This window comes from Castanea sativa, chromosome 4 (assembly GCF_040712315.1).
Source record: "Castanea sativa cultivar Marrone di Chiusa Pesio chromosome 4, ASM4071231v1".
Taxonomy (NCBI): domain Eukaryota; kingdom Viridiplantae; phylum Streptophyta; class Magnoliopsida; order Fagales; family Fagaceae; genus Castanea; species Castanea sativa.
Genome location: NC_134016.1, coordinates 678991 through 696799, shown reverse-complemented (window position 1 = coordinate 696799; position 17809 = coordinate 678991). Strand labels below are relative to the sequence as shown.

Sequence of the window (17809 nt, the reverse complement as noted above, 5' to 3'; positions counted from 1 at the left end):
AATAATAATCTTAAAAACGTTTACAGACTTAAGGGCCTATTTAAGGGCTCCATAAAACTTGACAGACAAGAAAATATATTTTAAAATAACTCCTAATTGATACTTTACCATATCTAGAATCAAATTTGACCTAAAAAGCATGAATCCTTGATAAGTTCACAGTTCTTGAAGAACCAAAAGAGAGCAAAGCCTCACCTTTTCTGAATTTTATTCAATAATAATCTTAAAAACGTTTACAGACTTAAGGGCCTATTTAAGGGCTCCATAAAACTTGACAGACAAGAAAATATATTTTAAAATAACTCCTAATTGATACCTTACCATATCTAGAATCAAATTTGACCTAAAAAGCATTAAATGCACCTAAACAAGAAAATAAATCACCTAAACCTAAAATAATATTTTTTACATAAAAATACCAAAATTAATAAATTACAATAATTAAACAATAAATTGTGTCCTACATCACTTGGGTTTCAGGAAATTCTAGGATTACAACCAATATATCCTCTCCAAACTTGCTTGGTGGGTGTTTTCTAGAAAAGATTGTCTTTGTATTGAGGTTCTGAGAGCTAAGTACAAAGTTCGCCACAATTGGCTTAATCAAACTCCCCATAGTAATGCTTCCCCTATTTGGAAAAGTCTTGTTGGCACTAAACACCTATTATCTGAAGCAGCTTGTTTGTTGGTGGCTAATGGTGAGTCCATTAGAACTTGGTCAGACCCTTGGGTCCCAAATCTGCCAAGTTTCATCCCATCTCCCAAGGCTGGTGTAAATCCTGATCTTGCTTTGATTGTTTCTCAACTCTTGAACCAAGATCACAGTGGTTGGGATATTGCTAAACTTCGGCATTTCTTTGAGGATTCGGTGGTGGACATTATTCTGCAGGTACCTTTGCCCTCTTTTTCCAGTGCTAATTGTTGGTCTTGGACCCTCACAAATTCTAGAAAATTCACAATCAAATCTGCATACTGTGTGGGCAGAATGCCAGAATTTCTTCCCCTCTTTTGACGATGGACCTCTCCCGCGGTCGAGTGTGGAAGTCTAGGCTAGATGAAAGGCTGAAAATGCACTTATGGAAAATTGCTGTGAATGTTCTGCCTACCAAAGATGTCATTAGTCAATTTGCCAATGTTGAGGCGGGTTGGCCTCTTTGTAACTTGTCTGATGAATCTTCTCTCCACATATTTGCTCTTTGCTCTATTGCTAAGACTCTTTTAGTTTCGCAATCAGTGGGGTGTGAGAAGTGACTCACTTGGCCTTGCCTCCATTCATGACCTCATTAATTTTCTCTTCTCCCATCTTTTTGCCAAGGAGCTTACTATGTGCCAAAGGGAAGACTTCTTATTTTTTGGAGCTATTTCATGTGATTTTATCTGTTTCTCTTTTTGAAGGTCTTGCTGTAAAGCTTGAAGAGCTATTCTCTAGAATCTCTAAATTATTTCTTGAACACAAGTCTGCTTGACCCTTTGTCTCAAGCCAGGCCACCTTGGCTCCTTCACAACAGTGGACCCCTCCCTCCATTTCTTCAATTAAGATTAATGTTGATGCTAATGAAGGCCCTCGTTGTTCTTCCATTGCATTTGTCACCAGAGATTGGAGAGGGGAGTTGGTTTTTGCTTGTTCTAAGAGAGTGAATACCATCTTCCCTCTTCAGGCAAAAGCTAAAGATATTAAATGGGCTCTAACCTTGGCAACTAACTTAGAATTTGAGGCGATTATCATAGAATCAGACTCGCAAGTTCTCTTGGCATCTTCTCCTAAGGTTTCTATTTGTTGGGCGCCCAGGTTGTGCAATGTGGCTACTCCTTCTCTAGCAAAGTGGTGTTTAGCTTGTAATTTTTTTTTGGTTCTTTTGATTTTGGTAACAACCCCCCTTTTTTTGTTTCTGTTATTCAGGGTGAGGCTAGTATGCCTGTGTAGTTTGCTTTCTCTCCTTTATTAAAAAAAAAAAAAAAAAAAAACTTATTATATAAATACATGTACAGAGAAAAAAAAAATCACTCAAAAGACAAACCCACCCCACCGTGTACGATTAGATTTACCCACGCCTGACGCCACCACTCATTTTCAATCAAAAAACCAAGAGGCCACGCATTTCATTCGCATTAGAGAGAGAACAACACAGACAAAGAATCAGATACCGCCGCTCCAAAACTTAAAGAGAGAGTCGCTTGAACCGTGCAACCCGCCACTCGTCCTCCTCCCTTCCTCTAAGGACATGCTGCCCGAATGGGTTAGAACTTAGATCAGCTTCTGTCCTTTTTTTTGTTGTTCTGATTTGATTGGTTTTAAAGTTATGTTTTGTGTTTGTGTATCCTCTATAGTTTATTAGACACGTTTGAGAGAGAGAGAAAGGGTTTGGGTTGAGTTTTGTAGCCGTTGTGAATTGTATGTTTGAGAGTAAAAGTTCAATATTTTTAAGTGGTTGGGTTGAATTATTTATTCTGGTTAATTCTTTTCTTCAGAGTAAGACAAACAAAGTGACATTTTTTTTTGTGGGTAAGGCAATGGTCTGGGCTCGTACTAAATGACTCTTCTACCCTCATTTATCAGCTCAAGAGAAAGGACACTGCAACAAATTTGGAATTAAAAAAAAAGGGTAAGTTAGGCAAAGCAAAAAAGTAGCCTCTTTAGTCTTTTCTCCCCCTCCATTCAGTTTCAAATATTCATTAGGCAATAGGCAAAAGCAGAACACACAGTACACTGCACCACAGTAGTAGTAGTAGATCTAATCACTCTCATTTGCTCAGAATGAACCGAACTTTCTCTTCTAAGATCCCAAAGAAACCTTCTCCAGCCCCGCCTAAGGTCGATGGAAGCACTGACAAGACCAAGAAAAAGAAGAAGAAGAAGCAGAGTCCCACTCGAAACCCATTACAAGATTTCAATGCCATTTCCACCATCTCCAGCAGTAGCCATAGCAGTGAGGCTTCTTCTGTGTCCATTGAAGCTCCCAGAGGCTGCCTCAGGTTCTTTCTCTCTCACCATTCTTCTTCTTCTACTTCTAATTCTACTTCAAATTCGAAAACCCCTTTTGATAGATACAAAACTGTGTCCAAAACATCCAAATCAGCCCCTAATGTGATGGTTTCAAAGCTATCTAAATCTAGGCCCTCAAGGGAGAGCAAACTGTCAAAATTAAATATTGAAGAAAACCCAGATAGACCCATATCGCAGAAAGCACAGAAAATTAAGAAAAACCCACCTTGCTTGTACCAATGGCAATCTGGGAAGAAACCCAGTTCCAAAACCGGGAAAAGATTGAAACTTTCTTCTGTTCTAAACAATAGTGATGATTCTATGAATAAGTTAGCATCTGGGTCTGAAGTAGAAGGACTTGTGAGGGTGGTTAGTCATGTAGGTGAGGCCACTGAGCTCAAACCATGGGGTGCTGCTGATGCAACTTGTACTCCTTTGAGTAAGATAGCAAGTGGGTCAGGTTTGGATTGTGAAGTTGGTAAGGTTGTGGAGGAGAACTCAAACAGGAGCAATAGTAAGACACCTCCTGTTCTGCCCTCGGTGTCGCCTGAGATACAATGTGGATCATCTGTGGTATCTACAACGATAACGCCTTCTTGTTATGCTGCTAGCCCCATGGTTTCTGGGGTCACTGACAAGAGGAAATGTAGGCCTAGAGGGATTCTAGCTATTGGAGAAAATGATGACTTTGGTAAAGTTAAGCCTTTTGATAGTTTTGATGATGATGATGATGAAGAAGAAAATGTTGTACGGGTTGGTGATGAGTCACTCGTGATCCCTGAACCTGCTGAGGCTTCAGTGCATTGGCTTTTATCTCCATGCAATGAGGAGGATGAGGATCAGAAGGAAAATTCTGAAAATATGTCATGCGGAGCTGAGAGGCCAGCAGGGTCTGCCATACTTCAATCTCCTTCACCCATATCTGGTGATGGGTTTTCTTCAGATATTAGTAACAATTGTAATACAACAAGTACTACTACTAGTAGTTGGAGAAGGAGTACTCCTTTAATTTCTCCAAATGGACTTCCAGAATTTGAAGGATTTATGGAGCCTCTGTGTGGCCATGAGGCCATTATGTCTTCTCCTTGTGTGACACCAAGTCGTGAGGCTGTTACCTTAAAAGAAGGTGAAAAAAACCATAATGATATTGAAGGTGAGAATTCTCCATTATCCAAGGGCTCTTTTAGTGGAAATGTCATGCAAACCCCACAATCAGACTTAAGCTCAGGTAGACCTGTTGGCCTGTCATGGTTAAATGAAGACAGTTACAAGAAACAGCACTTTGAAGCTGAACTGAATTCGGTGGCTGACATACTTCAAATGACAAGCTTGTCTCCCAAGAGACATTTATTAACAGAGGATACTGTTGATTCAAGTTTCCAGTTTGATTGTCTAACTAATTCTTCCAACTCCATCGATCTTACCCAATTTCAGAAAATTTTAGATGATCGAGCTTCATGGCTTTCAAATTCTACTTTTGATAGTGTGTCACAATCCCAGATGAGAATATCTTGGAGGGAAGGATTAGCTAGCCGAATTTATGAGATGGATGAATTTGATTCTTGCAGATGCTTATCAGATGAAGAGGAAGGTGCCAGTGGCTGCAATGGTGACCAATTAAAAGCCCATTGCAGTCCTGAGGCCAATGTTGATGTAGCAAGTAATCAAATATTTACTGGCAACTCAATTTGTACTGAATTTGTAGATAATGAACTAGGAACTGATGAGAACGGTAAAGAACAGTTTCCATCTCAATTACAATGTTCCTGTGCAGAATCCATCAGCACCGATGGAGGTGGCCTTGTTGCCTCAAAGGATTCAGATTGGAGTCTATGCTACAAGAACCACCTGTTTGAAGTATAATTCATTACCTTCTCTTTATATGGGTAAGTCTGACTAACCTGAGTTGAAAGATGGTTTTTCTTTGTGGTAACTGGGAATTACTACTTTAGGATGACTCCCACTCTTTTATTCTATTTTTTTGAGTCATTTCAATTGTATTTTACTTGAATTTTCTTCAATTAAAGCTTTGCTCTTCATTATGTTATGTGGGATGCATTATGATTTGCCATATCTGTGGTGAATATAATTTCAGTTGAGACATAAGAACTTTTTTGTTGGTATATTGAGAAATTCTGTCATAGTTCTTCTGTGAACTAATAATTCATGTCATCAAGAAGCAATTTAGTACTCAAGATGGTGCTACTCTTAATTAACTGCTAATGATTTTTTTGGGTACAAAAAGTAATTCATTAAACACACTTAAACAGGAATAATGGAGATGGATCTTGCAGTGCATTGACCCTCCAAGTCCAAAAGGAACAATAGCAATATATCACTAGGAGGTTCAAAAAACGAAATACAATCTTCTTATTGATAGGATCTGTGCCTAGCTAATGTGTCAGCACAACAATTAGCTTCTCTAAACACATGCTTGACCCAAATGTAGGGAACTTTGGAAATCAATTCGCTGTAATTCGTAACGTGTGCGTGTAAGTTTCTGTTAGGAGTGTCAGATTTTGTAACTATGTCAACCACCACCGCTGCATTAAGTTCTACTTCTAAAGAGCTCAAATGAAGTTGTTTAACCAAGAGTACCTCTCTAAGGGCCTAGAGCTTTGTCATTACAGTTGTTGTGACCCCTATGGATCCTAAAAACCCTTGTAACTATGTTAATCACCATATAGAATGAGCTTTGAGATTTCATGAAATTTTTTAGAGCAATTTGAATTTTGAGTTTGTTTTAGTTGCCAGATCACTTTTTTTTTAACAATAGCCTTATATTTTCAGATAACAAATCCATAAAAAGAAGGGAGCTCAACTTCTATAAGTTCTCAATTCATTATACTTAATAAGATGCCAGGAAGGGGAGAGGGAAATATGAGGTGACAATAGTAGTAGTTAGTTGGAATTTGCATTTGGAATCCAAAATCATCATTTATGTCATTCAATTTAGATGATAGATCTTGTGGGGTACTAGGATTCATGACTAATCCTAGATAAGGGAGCCAGATGAAAGATATGGAATCACAATGTTTTCTCTTTGAATTATATGTGATGGAGGAACCCAATAATCCTAGTTTGATTGACAAATTCTTTTATAAGAGCATGGTGTATGGTTAAGTCATGGGTTCAAGACCCTTTTGGTGCTTATGTAACTTATTAATGGAATAAAACTAAAAAAGATAACAACAGGGGTATAGAACCAGGAGAAAAGGTAAAGCTTATTAGTGTTATTATTATTATTAACAAAGGTACAGCTCTATAAAATATAAATTGCAGTAGCATTCCATGTAAACTTACAGTGACATATATATATATATATATATTTTTTTTTTTTTCAATTTAAAATATTTAATAATAATCAATCTAGTTCCATCGTTAAATGTTCTTCATAATCCTTGAGATGTTCTCTTGTTTGTTTGTTTTTTTTTTTATAAATAGTTACAATGGGGTGGGGGGGGGGGGGAAGGAGATTTGAACTCTGGATGTCTCCGTTGAAAACACTAGAAGGTGCTAATTGAACTACAAGGCTCTTGGCAAGTGATGTCCTATTCAATATGTTAGAATTTACTCACGTGCAACTGTAAGTTGCTAAACAATACTTTGGCTTGGTATTGGCCTTAAAAATGGAAGCATAGTTGAGTTTCCAATCTTTTTCAATAAGGACCTTGTTGTGGGATTGAAAGAGAAAGTGGAAAGATTTGATTAAGATTGAGAATTGGGAAAAGGTTGTCGAGAGAGCAAACGAATTTCTGCAGTGATTCATTTTAAACAAGCCTTAAAAGGAGCTTTAAGAACTCTGACTAGTTCTTTGAACAACGAGTTACATTTACGGACCATCAATGCTAATATTGGCATGTTTGGGATGCTGACAGAAATAATGGATTAGTCCTTTTACTGTAGGCATTATTTTTTTTTTTCCAAAAAAGAATTAAGAAATACTCATGGTAACCATTTGAACATATGAAATTAGTAATATTATTTGGGAACATATTGAGCAATATAATAGAGAAGTATGTAATGTTTTCTCTTTGCTTAGATGAGCTGAATACTTTACCAGATCATTGGAAATTGTTGCAAAGCTTATTGGTAATGCTTGAGAACTATGGGGAAATGGGTTATGGTTTTATTTATATAGAAGCCAACTAGTAATGTCAGTGGCATATCTTTGAGGCTAGATGGTAATATGCCTTTATGCTGGGCTTTCTTCTTCCAGGGTTAGGTAGGTGTGTGTACTCCTCTTGTAGTATATTTAAGATGTTGGTGAGAGTTTGAAAGTGCTGCTAGTGGTATAACGAAGGAAGGACTAGTGTTTTGGAATTCTGTACCATCTTGTTTTATGTTCCTTTTATGGAGAGAGAGAGAGAGAGAGAGAGAGAGAGAGAGAGGAATAGAAGGATATTTTGAAGACCAAGAGTTGTCCATGTAGAGTATTAAATTTCAATTAATAGGGTTGTTGTATTATTGGATGTTATTGAATGCGCCTAGACCTCCAAAACTTTCTGTTCTCATAGTATTTGTAATTTGTAGTTTGTACTAGAAACTTTGGGGTATACATCCTGTATACTTCATTGGTTTTTCTTGTACTTGGTTTTTGTTTAATGACTTATGATCTAATGTAGGAGCCTGAGTATTGCTTATAGCTAGTACTGGATCTGGGTATAGTTTGGAGTCTGATAGAGTCATACTCATATAAATGGATCTAGAACTAACTCCTAAAATTTGTAAAATAGACCCAGCAAGCAAGGAAATGAGCCTAAAATTTGAAAACGACTCACCAATCAGGAAATTGAGTAGAATTAACTCATAAAATGTTGAAAATAGACCTAACAAGCAGGGAAATGGGCTGAGTGAGTCATGGTATACTTACATATCTAGTGAGTAGAAATGTAGAATAATTAGTAGAGGTTTCTAGATATTAAGTTGAGACCAAATGACCTGTAGCTGTAGGGATCTTAAGTGGTCCATTGTAAAGTGTAAACGGGCAATTGCATAGGACATAAAACAGGGAGCTGTCAAGGATGACCTTATAGAGAGTGTTACTTTGTTGAAAAGTCCAAGTTTGATTGAAAAGGTCTGAGTACAGAATACCAAAACGTTGAGTTGTTGCAATTAATATTTACTAGTTAGTAAGTTTCTGACCATTTTTTTTACTTAAAATGGAGCCCAGCCTTAGTTTCTGACTATATTCGCTTACTAGGAATCAGAATTTTGATCTTTTTGTTTTGTTAGTAATCTTACATTCTCTTCCTAATGTCCCTACATTTTTCAAAGACAGCATAAATCTATTACTCTGAAAATTTGCTTGTAGTAGGCCACTGTTTCTTTATACTCCTTTATTCGAGCAAAAACTTTTGTGACATCAATAAGATAAAGGTTGTAGTCTTTTTTCCCCTCTTCTAATTACACCTTGCTGTTAACATTTTTTCTCTTAATTGCTTTCTTAAGGGAGCATCAAATTTGTAAACAGAATAAAAGCTGGTAACTTTTTTTTTTTTTTTTCTCATGATTCTTTCTATTTTCTTTTTATTGCTATTTGGTTGAAGATGACAAAATTGAAAATCAGCAATTCTTCCGGGATTTGAAAGGGTAAAAAGAACTATAAATTTGATCTGGTTACTCTATAAGTATAAATGCTTGTAGAGTGTGGGGGGCAAAGACTAGGATTCAAGTTTCCAGAAGGGAGCTTCACACACGTATACACTTAGATTAAGTTAAAGTAGAAATTCTATCTTATATCAACAAAAATAAATAAATAAAAGAGCCACAGACATCAGTTACACTTGGTTTTTGCATTTATAATTTAATGACTTGAGACTGAAATTAGAGATTTTTTTTTCCTTCTTGATTTTAAGTCTTTTATTGCTGTGATGCCATAGGGAGAACTTAGATCTAGTGTAGATCTGACATGAACCAGCCAAGAGATGCCACCTTCAAGCAAATTGACACTTTAAAAAAATAATTTAAGGAATTCTAGCAATAAACAGGATTACAGCTACAAGAAGTAGATTTTAGATTGAAGGTTTTTTTTTTTTTTTTTTTAGTCAAAGAGACCAAAGATTAGTGAAATATGATAAATGAAAGACTAGTCTGGTTTATAACAAACAGGTTGATAAAGTGGACTGATGGACATTATTTTCTGTGGGCTTAAATTCTGCTGACCCCCTGATTGAGGATGAAAAACATGAAAATCAGCATAGCTGGGGGTTGTAATGCAAAAGAACTATAATTTTGTCACTATTCTTTGTTATAACAAAACATGAAACAGTAATTGATTCATTTAAAGTATCAATCCGTTATCTTTAAATGGGAGAAGACACAAAGACATTAGTTATACTTGATTTTCCACAAATGATGTCATGACCTGATTATTGAAATGCAATTATATACTTGATTTTGTACATATGATGTAATGACTTAATATTGAAATGCAATTATATGCTGCATGCGGCAACAACTTTTACAAATGACCATTCTTTAAGCCTTGTTCTTGTTGTTGACTTCTTGTTATGATGGATTACATGACCAGAAAACCACTAAACCAACCCTTGAGATTATACAAGACTATTTTCCATTGGCAACTTTTAACTTTCTTTAATTAATACATTGTTTCTCTTTTTCTGGTAAAGATATGTCTTGTAACAATTTTGCTGTTTTAAATCTTTGTACTTTCTTGATATTCATTAGGGATGTATATCTGAAGTCTGAACACCACTGAAATGATTTTAATCCCTTTGTTTCTTAAACTTGAAGAAACAAAATCTAAGTACTGTTTTGATGATAAATCAATTGTCATTTGTCACATTTTTTTGATCCTGATAAAATAAATTGCAACTAGACATGTAAAATATTTGCGCTTATAACTTGTCTGTTAAGTCTTAACTAAATGCTCTTAACCTTATCTCTAGATTCCTATCTCTTACCATTTGCCTCGTCACCAAGAATATAGATCAACACTATCCTGAAACACACTCAACATTTTAGCCATATAATTGTATTGAACAGTAACGATCATATGGCTCATGCTAGCCTAAGCATGTTGAAATATTCCAACACTAAATATTATGCATATATATTATATAGTTTTCGTAATCCAATAGAGAAATATGTTCCACAAAAAAAAGATAAGTGTATATCTTAATGCTATTATTAAAACTAGGAGTGCACGACTTTAATTAGAAGGAAATTTCAGCCACCCCTTAAAAAAACTGTAGTAATGAAGAACTAGCACATCAAAGAACATATAGTCGACTATGTTTGGTAGAGATCTTAGTCACGAGGACAGATTTAGTACATAAAATACAAACAAACAAGTGAACAACTACAATCATCTGGTTCAGTCTTCAGAATCAAAATCAACTTGTATTAATCAATGTAACACGTACATGTACGAGACTGTTATAATGACAAAACAAATCATATAAAAGTTAAAATTTTCAATAGCAGTTAGAAACTCCTACTTTTATAAGAAACAAAAGTTGAATGTTTTAATTACCATGGCTTGGTCAAGACCAGGGTCAACATTTCTGGGTGGCTGAGAAACTTCCTGCTTGGCTCTGACCGAGTTCTATAACATGCATCTTCAACAAGTCTATTGTTGTGTTTTGGAATTAGGGGAAGCAAAGCTTCAACAAGTCATTATGGCAAATTGGGTGGACATACTTCTTTGACTTGGTAAATTGGTGGTAATACTAGAGCAAGAGAAATATAAAAGAAGATATGCTTGTTATACATCAAAATGCAATTTAATATAATTTTTTTGACTTTTTTTTGGCGTGCGTGACTTCAATATACCACAATTATATTATGGATAGGATGATGCTGATGACAATAATAAATATTTATTGATATGGTTTTCTTTAAACAAAGCCTGCTGTTGAATTTGTTGATACATGAAAAACCAGTCAAATGCCAAATTTTAGAGTAATGGTTTTTTTCTTTGATTTTTCTATTTTATATATAACTTCAATGTCATTGAGTTGTTTGTACTTGGTTGTAATAGAATATGATCCGCAAATAATTTGGTAGTTTTTTTATATGAATTTTTTTTTTAAAATTTTTTTTATACAAGATAGAATTCTACTTTAGCCTAATTTAAGTGTATATGTGTGAAACTCCCTCCTGAAAACTTGAACCCCGGCCCTTACCCCCCACATTCCACTAGTATTTATACTTATGAAGTGACCATCGCACCAAGGGTGTGCGGTGGTGAACTTTCTAATATAGCATTATTCTCTGTTAAAAATAATAATAAGTGTACCTACACAAATTATTTTAACAACTTGTTTTTTACCAAAATATTAAATTTTGGGTACACAATAAAAATAATATTAATAGCAAACCTATAAAAAAAATTGACTAATACACTAATCACAACTTGTCAGCTTCATAAATTTAAAATATATATATATATATATATATATATGAAAATAATATAATAAGAAATAATACTTATGAAAAGAATCTTTTTACCTTATCTTGCGACCACGTTTGAAATACATTTTTGATACAAACGCCTCCTCCCATTATAACTACTAAAATATCATTAAGTATATATATATATATATATATGGGGAATACTTTTCCTAAAAAAAGGTCATATTCATTGTATTATTCTGAAAATACAAAAATATTTTTTTGGGCAAATGATTTGTCTCCCTTTCACAGCCAAAAATCAAAATGACGTGTAAGACTTCGATGCTTCATTGTTTCTTAGAAGAAAAAGTTGGGAGAAGTATATATCACCAACCACCCCAACAAGCCTAAAGCCCAAAAGTCCCACATCTTTAATTAACCTCTTGCACATATTATTGTCTCATTCCTTAATTCCTTCCTTCAACACAAAGATAGCAAAGATATCCACAAATCTTAGATGGAGGGTCTCATTCCCATGGTGTTCAAGGCATTCAAGAAAAACAGAGTTCGCAGTCAATACAGGTGTCTCTCCTCTGGGGGTTCTCAGAGTTACAACATAGCTGATTTCTACACCAATAGTCAGAGTCATGCATATATGTTGCCTTCAACTGAAAAGGTAGGTGGTTTTCACACAGAGAGAAATGGTCATCACAGGAGACACAAGTCTGTTGGAGATTATGCTGTTGAATTCTCATCATCTGGAGATAACATGAGAAGAATGGAAGTTGCACCTCCTGCCCCCCAGAAACTTGTGAGGTTTAGGAGCCACAGAATGTTCTCATGTGTAACTGGTGCCTAGAATTGCAACCTTTCTTGGTATCAACTAATTCCAAGTGTTGTAATATTTTGGTGATTTTGCTGTTTGTTTTTTTTTTGGTTATTTATTTTCATTTATATAGTTTCATTACGTATCATTTCTCTACAATTGTTGATATGATCTGTTGTGATTAAAACATAATAAAAGTGGCATCATTAGTAAGCTGAAAGTGAAATTAATGTTGCTTCCATCACAACAATGATCAAATTATGTCAACAATTGTGAAAAATGTTGTGTACTTATTTCTCGATATAATTTTGATGTAAATACTTCTATGCATAATACACAACTTTATCATGCCCAACTGAGGTTCATTAGGCAAAATTGAGTCCGATCAAGTACTCTACCTAACCTGATAAAGATGTATGTGGTGTATATAGAACTCAATGGGCCATACTGTAGCTTTTGTAATCTAAAATTTATAAGCTACAGTTGTTTAGTGCCTGCAAATAATTAAGCCATGTGAAGCTGTTGACATGTTTGCTTGCTTGTGAGATTCGCACACCCAATGATCCGTCCTGAGATAGTGAGATTGCAGAACTAGAATTTGACTATTGTACAAAGTTTGGACGCACTCTCAATTATTTATAATTAACTTTGCTTTACCGACATTTTTGTTGTTATCGATAAGGTGAGTGTATTACTGAAGCTAAAGTTAAACGTGCATTTTGATACTTTTTTTTTAACTTTATTGTTTATTTATTGAAAATTGATTAAAGTATATAATTCTAACTTAAAGGAATGAATTAAAAGATTGTATGTAAATGAATATAGAAAATATTGATAGTAAACAAAGACCCTAATGATATTCTTCACAAAATTTATGTGAATATCATGAAAAACGAGTTGAGATTCAAGGAACTCAAAATGATATAGCTTGCTATAAATCTTATGAATAGGTTGTAAAGAGGATCACTGATGTTTGCAGCACTGTGAAAGTGTCAACCTCTTGTATGTTAGATTCTCATATTGATTGATGTTGGAACTTTCCTCATATTCTCCTTTCTAAGAATAATTCTCTGCAATAACCAGCTAAACACTAGAAAACAAGATACACTCATTACTAATTTAAATATATTACATCAAGTGGTTAATTAAACATTGATTTTTCAAAGTTCCACAGTAAAAAGCTACCACGTCATAGTCATTCCATGATGTATTACAAAAAAATTGTCGAACCTTCGTTCAACTCAAGCATGATTATGAATGATAATTACAATAACAGGCTCGGCATTGTTACTTTGTTTGCACGGCTCTTTTTTTTTTCTTTTTTTTCTTTTTTGTGATATTTTGATTGTTATAACAGGAGAAGAGAGATTGGAGCCCTAAATGTCTCTGTTAAAAATACTAAAAAATGTCAATCAGTTGAGCTACAAAATTTTTATGATAAAAAAGTTTCTCATTTAGCTTCTGCTGATAGATTTGTTGATTTTCCCTCAACTCAAAAAACTTATTGCGTATAGCTTATTATAAAATTGTAGTGTGATGAGAACAACTTGCAAGAATAGGAAATCTCAGGTTCACAGTTTCTTTTTCATTTTCCTAAATATTTAGGAGCTAAGACCATTCCAATATTCCTATTTACCATGCATAAACTGCACCAGATAAGCTAGTAAAAATATTATGTATATAAATAATGGGGAACGAATATGCTAATACATTAGAAACTCATTAGCTATGGCCATAAATAAAGACCTTTCGACATTTAAAAAAAAAAAAAACTGTAATAGTGGAGGTGTTTAGATTTTAGATGTAAGTGCACAATTGCACCTAGACCCAAAGACAATAACGGGCTCAGGTCCAATGAGCCTTAAACAATAAAATTTGTAGAGTGTGGGCTTGAAACCTAGGTTAGAAGTACTGGGAGCTTGATAACAGGCTTTTATAAACAAATACAGGTAAACAACGAACGATGATTGCAAATGGATCTCCTCAGACTCGAGCCGAGGACTACTTCTTTATTATTTCTCTTTCTTCCTTAAAAATTACAATTTCTTAATTTCTTTCTTCGTTACCGATCCCCCTTCTTTTTGGCCTTTACCCCCCTTTTATACTTCCTTCCCTGATACTTTTTGAACAGTGACTAGAAGTTTTCACCTCACTGTTCAGGGGTCACCTCTCCATTAATGCGGCCAGGGAGGTAGATGCAGAGCCTTTAATGCGGAGGTGGCAGCCTTTGCTCTTGATATTTTCTTTAATACTAGTGCATCTAGAAGATTCAGGATGTCCCCCTTTAACCATCAGTCTTTCCAGGGTTGTGCCTCGACCTTCATAATGAAGTTTTGAGTTCTCTTGGATCTGTCCGAGGTGAAACTCTCCCTCGGTTGTATCCGCGGACCCTCGGCGTATGGGCCAACTCGTAAAGTTTAATTCTGGATCTAGTCGGCCCTCCATGCTACAGTCCAAAGGCCCATATGCCCACTTGGGTCCTTTTACTCCCCACAATAGCCCCTCAAAACTCTATTTTTCATTATCCGAGGAGAAAAATAGGGTTTTGACCCAATCGAACACTTTCCCCACATTTTCTGTAAATAAATACACGTGTGAAAACCGTTTCGCGTTCTAGAGGGTGCCACTTGGCGGTTTTATTTTCAAAAACGCGCGCATTTATTACCGTAAGTTATAACTTGTCCCCTATGTTCAACGGTGAGATGAGCATCCAACGGTCCTTGTTACTCCGTGAAAATTTGGGCGGGACAAATACAATTTCGAGGCCGCTTCCCACGCGTCATGACGCTTCGGGAACCTGCGCCTTCATTTATTTCTCCAGAGGCTAATCCCATCAAAACATCAATGATCACCTTTTGTCTGCACAAATCCGTGGAAACTCGTACAACTTCAAGTCTGTAAGTTCCTGTTCCCCTTTTTTTCTCTTAACCCTTTCTCCTCGGACCCTGTCCTCGGCTCCCCTTGTAATCATCCTCCCTCTTAGAATTTAGCCTTTCGTTCCTTTCTGATGGGAAAGTTCAAGTGTCTAGTTGATACCGCCGCTGGGATGGAAGGCTTTAGAGCCAAGTATCGTATTCCCAGCGACGTAGGTTTAAAATACTGCCCGGTGGAAGCCGTGGTTGGTTCTAGGAAGGCTGGAGAGGTTATCATCCCAATGGTAGCCTTCGTAGAAGGTGGGATGACCCTCCCAATGAAGCCTGTAATTAGGGAGTACCTTCGCAACCACCGGTTATGTCCCGATCAGTGCGCCCCAAACGTTTTTAGAGTTTTGGGTAGCGTTGACGCTCTAAATGAGCAAATGGGTCTGAACCTCACATGGCATAATGTCGTCTTCATGTACGAATGCCACAAACTCATTGGAGTAGGTTACTACATCAAATCCCGCTCCAGCGTAGTTAGGTTGATCTCCTGTTTTTCTAAGTCCAATAAAGACATGAAGGATGACTACCTCATCGTCTCTGGCAATTGGCACAATGGCCCCCACTGCCCTGTTGAGTGGGGAGATCCAAGTGCGACGCCTTAAGATTTAACTTCCCCTAACTTCCTAAATTATCTAGGAATATGTATTTGCATTTACTCGAGCGTATACCTTTACTTTATTATATGTTCTGCGCCTCTGACCATGTTTGTTTATTTGGATATTTTTCTTTGCAGATAAGCAAAACGTGCGCCCGCGCTTAAGCCACTGCAACGTTGCAGACTTGAATAGAGTGCTATGCTTCGAGGTGTTCGTTAGCAGAGACCTACAACTCAGAGCGGCCCACTTGATTCTGGGATACGATCCCGTCTCCTCGGACTTCTAGGAGATTGAGAACGCCATAATTGCGGGTGACCGAAGGCGTAGGAAAATCAACGTAGCCAGACCTCACTTCTTGGACGATCACGACATCCTTGACGCCCCTCACACCGTCTTGTACACACAACCCATCGCGGCCATCCTACTCGCCGTGCACTCTCAGGAAATTGCTGTCCCAGAGGAGCGAGTGTCTTCTTTGAACACATTGGACGAGGAGATAGACCAATTTCGGCTCGGGGACTCCCCACGACCTCGCGAAAACCCGTTTGTTATCCTTTCCGATAAGGAAGAAGAAGAAGCTGAGGCCTCTGGGATCGCGGGTCTAGTGATAGCGCGTCCAGACGATAGTTCTATTGAAGAAGAGATGGACAAGCTAAAGGATCTCATGACCAATAGAGGTGCCCGTGTGGCAAAGAAGGGAGCAAGAGGGTCCCAAGCTCCCCCTGCCTTGCCACCACCCCCTCCTCCTGCCGAGCCAAAACCTCCCACTGACGATTCGAAGAAGAAAAGGAAAGTGGATGCCGAAGGGGCTGGTGGCAAGAAGCCAAAGAAGCTGAAACGGCGGCCACCGCCGACGGCGAGAGCGGACAAACGCAAAGGATGCGCCCGCTCGGTTGAGGAGTGGGAGATCGGGGCACGTGGCCGAGGTGCACCAGCCACCTAGTCTCCTGACTTGAGGCTGGACGGGGCCCTAATTCCCTGCCACTCCAGCATTAGGGCAGTCCAATAGGGCCACGCCCACCACCTGGCCGAGGTGCTGGAGCGTCCTCTTCTGCTGCCCAAGGACATGGAGTCCTTGGAGAAGATGGGCCAGCCGCAGCTGTTCCTCTCGTTAAAAAAGGGTTTAGCTCTGGTAAGTTCCATCTTATACTTGTATTCTATATTGATTTGTAAACACTTCACTGCATTTAACCTCCTAACATATTTGCAGTCCATCCAAGAAGTTTTCGCGGCCGAGAAGTTCGTGGATGACTCTCGGAAGTGCGCTGGGATGGAGCAGGAGCTAAGGCAAGAGGCAGAAAGATCTCTAAGCCAGGCCCTAGCAGAGAATGGGAAAATCACGTCCCAGCTGGCCGACTTGAAAAGAGAAAGAGATGGTGACAAGGCCAGCTTGAAAACGATAGAAACCCAAGTGGAGGGGCAGCGTAAGCTTCTCCGTCAAAAGGATGATGAGCTCGCCCAAATCCACCAGGCACGCTCTGACTTGGAAAAAGAGCTTACGCTGGCAAAGGAGGAGACTCGCGCCCACAAGCACACCCTGGAGGCCGCGAAGAAGGCCAGTTATCAGGAGGGGGTGACCAGAACGCAGAGAACGACGAGGCTTTTGCGGCCTTATGCGAGTACTCGGCGGGTACGGAGGAGAGGCCATGAATGCAGCGAGGCGTTCCTCAAGCTTCCGAGCTGAGGAAGCCCGAGAACATCTGGCTTCCCCTAGACATACAGGAAATTGAAGACCCTCCTGTTACTGCCTCTCTTGCCCTTCCTCCAGTGGTGCAAGAGCTCGTTCCTGCTCCTACAGAACCTGAAGGTTCCCATAAAGAGAAGGACGGGTGCGGTGGTGCCGAGAAGGAGCAGATCCAGAGCGTAGAGCCCCTCATTCCTTCAACAGACAAAGGGAAACAAGCCTTGTCCACCTTTGAGATGGAATTGAAGAGTACTGAGGCTGGCAGCAGCTCCCTTCAAGACCCCCTTCCCTAGTTTAGGGCCTAGTATAGGAACTTTCTGTACTCCCCTTCTTTGTATATAATTAATGAAGAAAATTTTTATTCAACTTTCGTTCATATTGTCTTTGTTTTACTTTATTCTTTTTGTGCTTACCATGAAAGTTTCCCATAACAAATAGTTA

The 17809-nt window shown here is 37.8% G+C and overlaps 1 protein-coding gene across 1 annotated transcript; it reads left to right on the top strand.

The window, feature by feature from the left end:
- The first annotated feature begins 2664 nt into the window (after positions 1-2664).
- On the top strand, positions 2665-5067 carry LOC142630904 (uncharacterized). Its single transcript, XM_075804963.1, has one exon. The coding sequence runs from the start codon at positions 2756-2758 to the stop codon at positions 4844-4846; it is 2091 nt and encodes a 696-aa protein (XP_075661078.1). The 5' UTR covers positions 2665-2755; the 3' UTR covers positions 4847-5067.
- The last annotated feature ends 12742 nt before the right edge of the window (positions 5068-17809 follow it).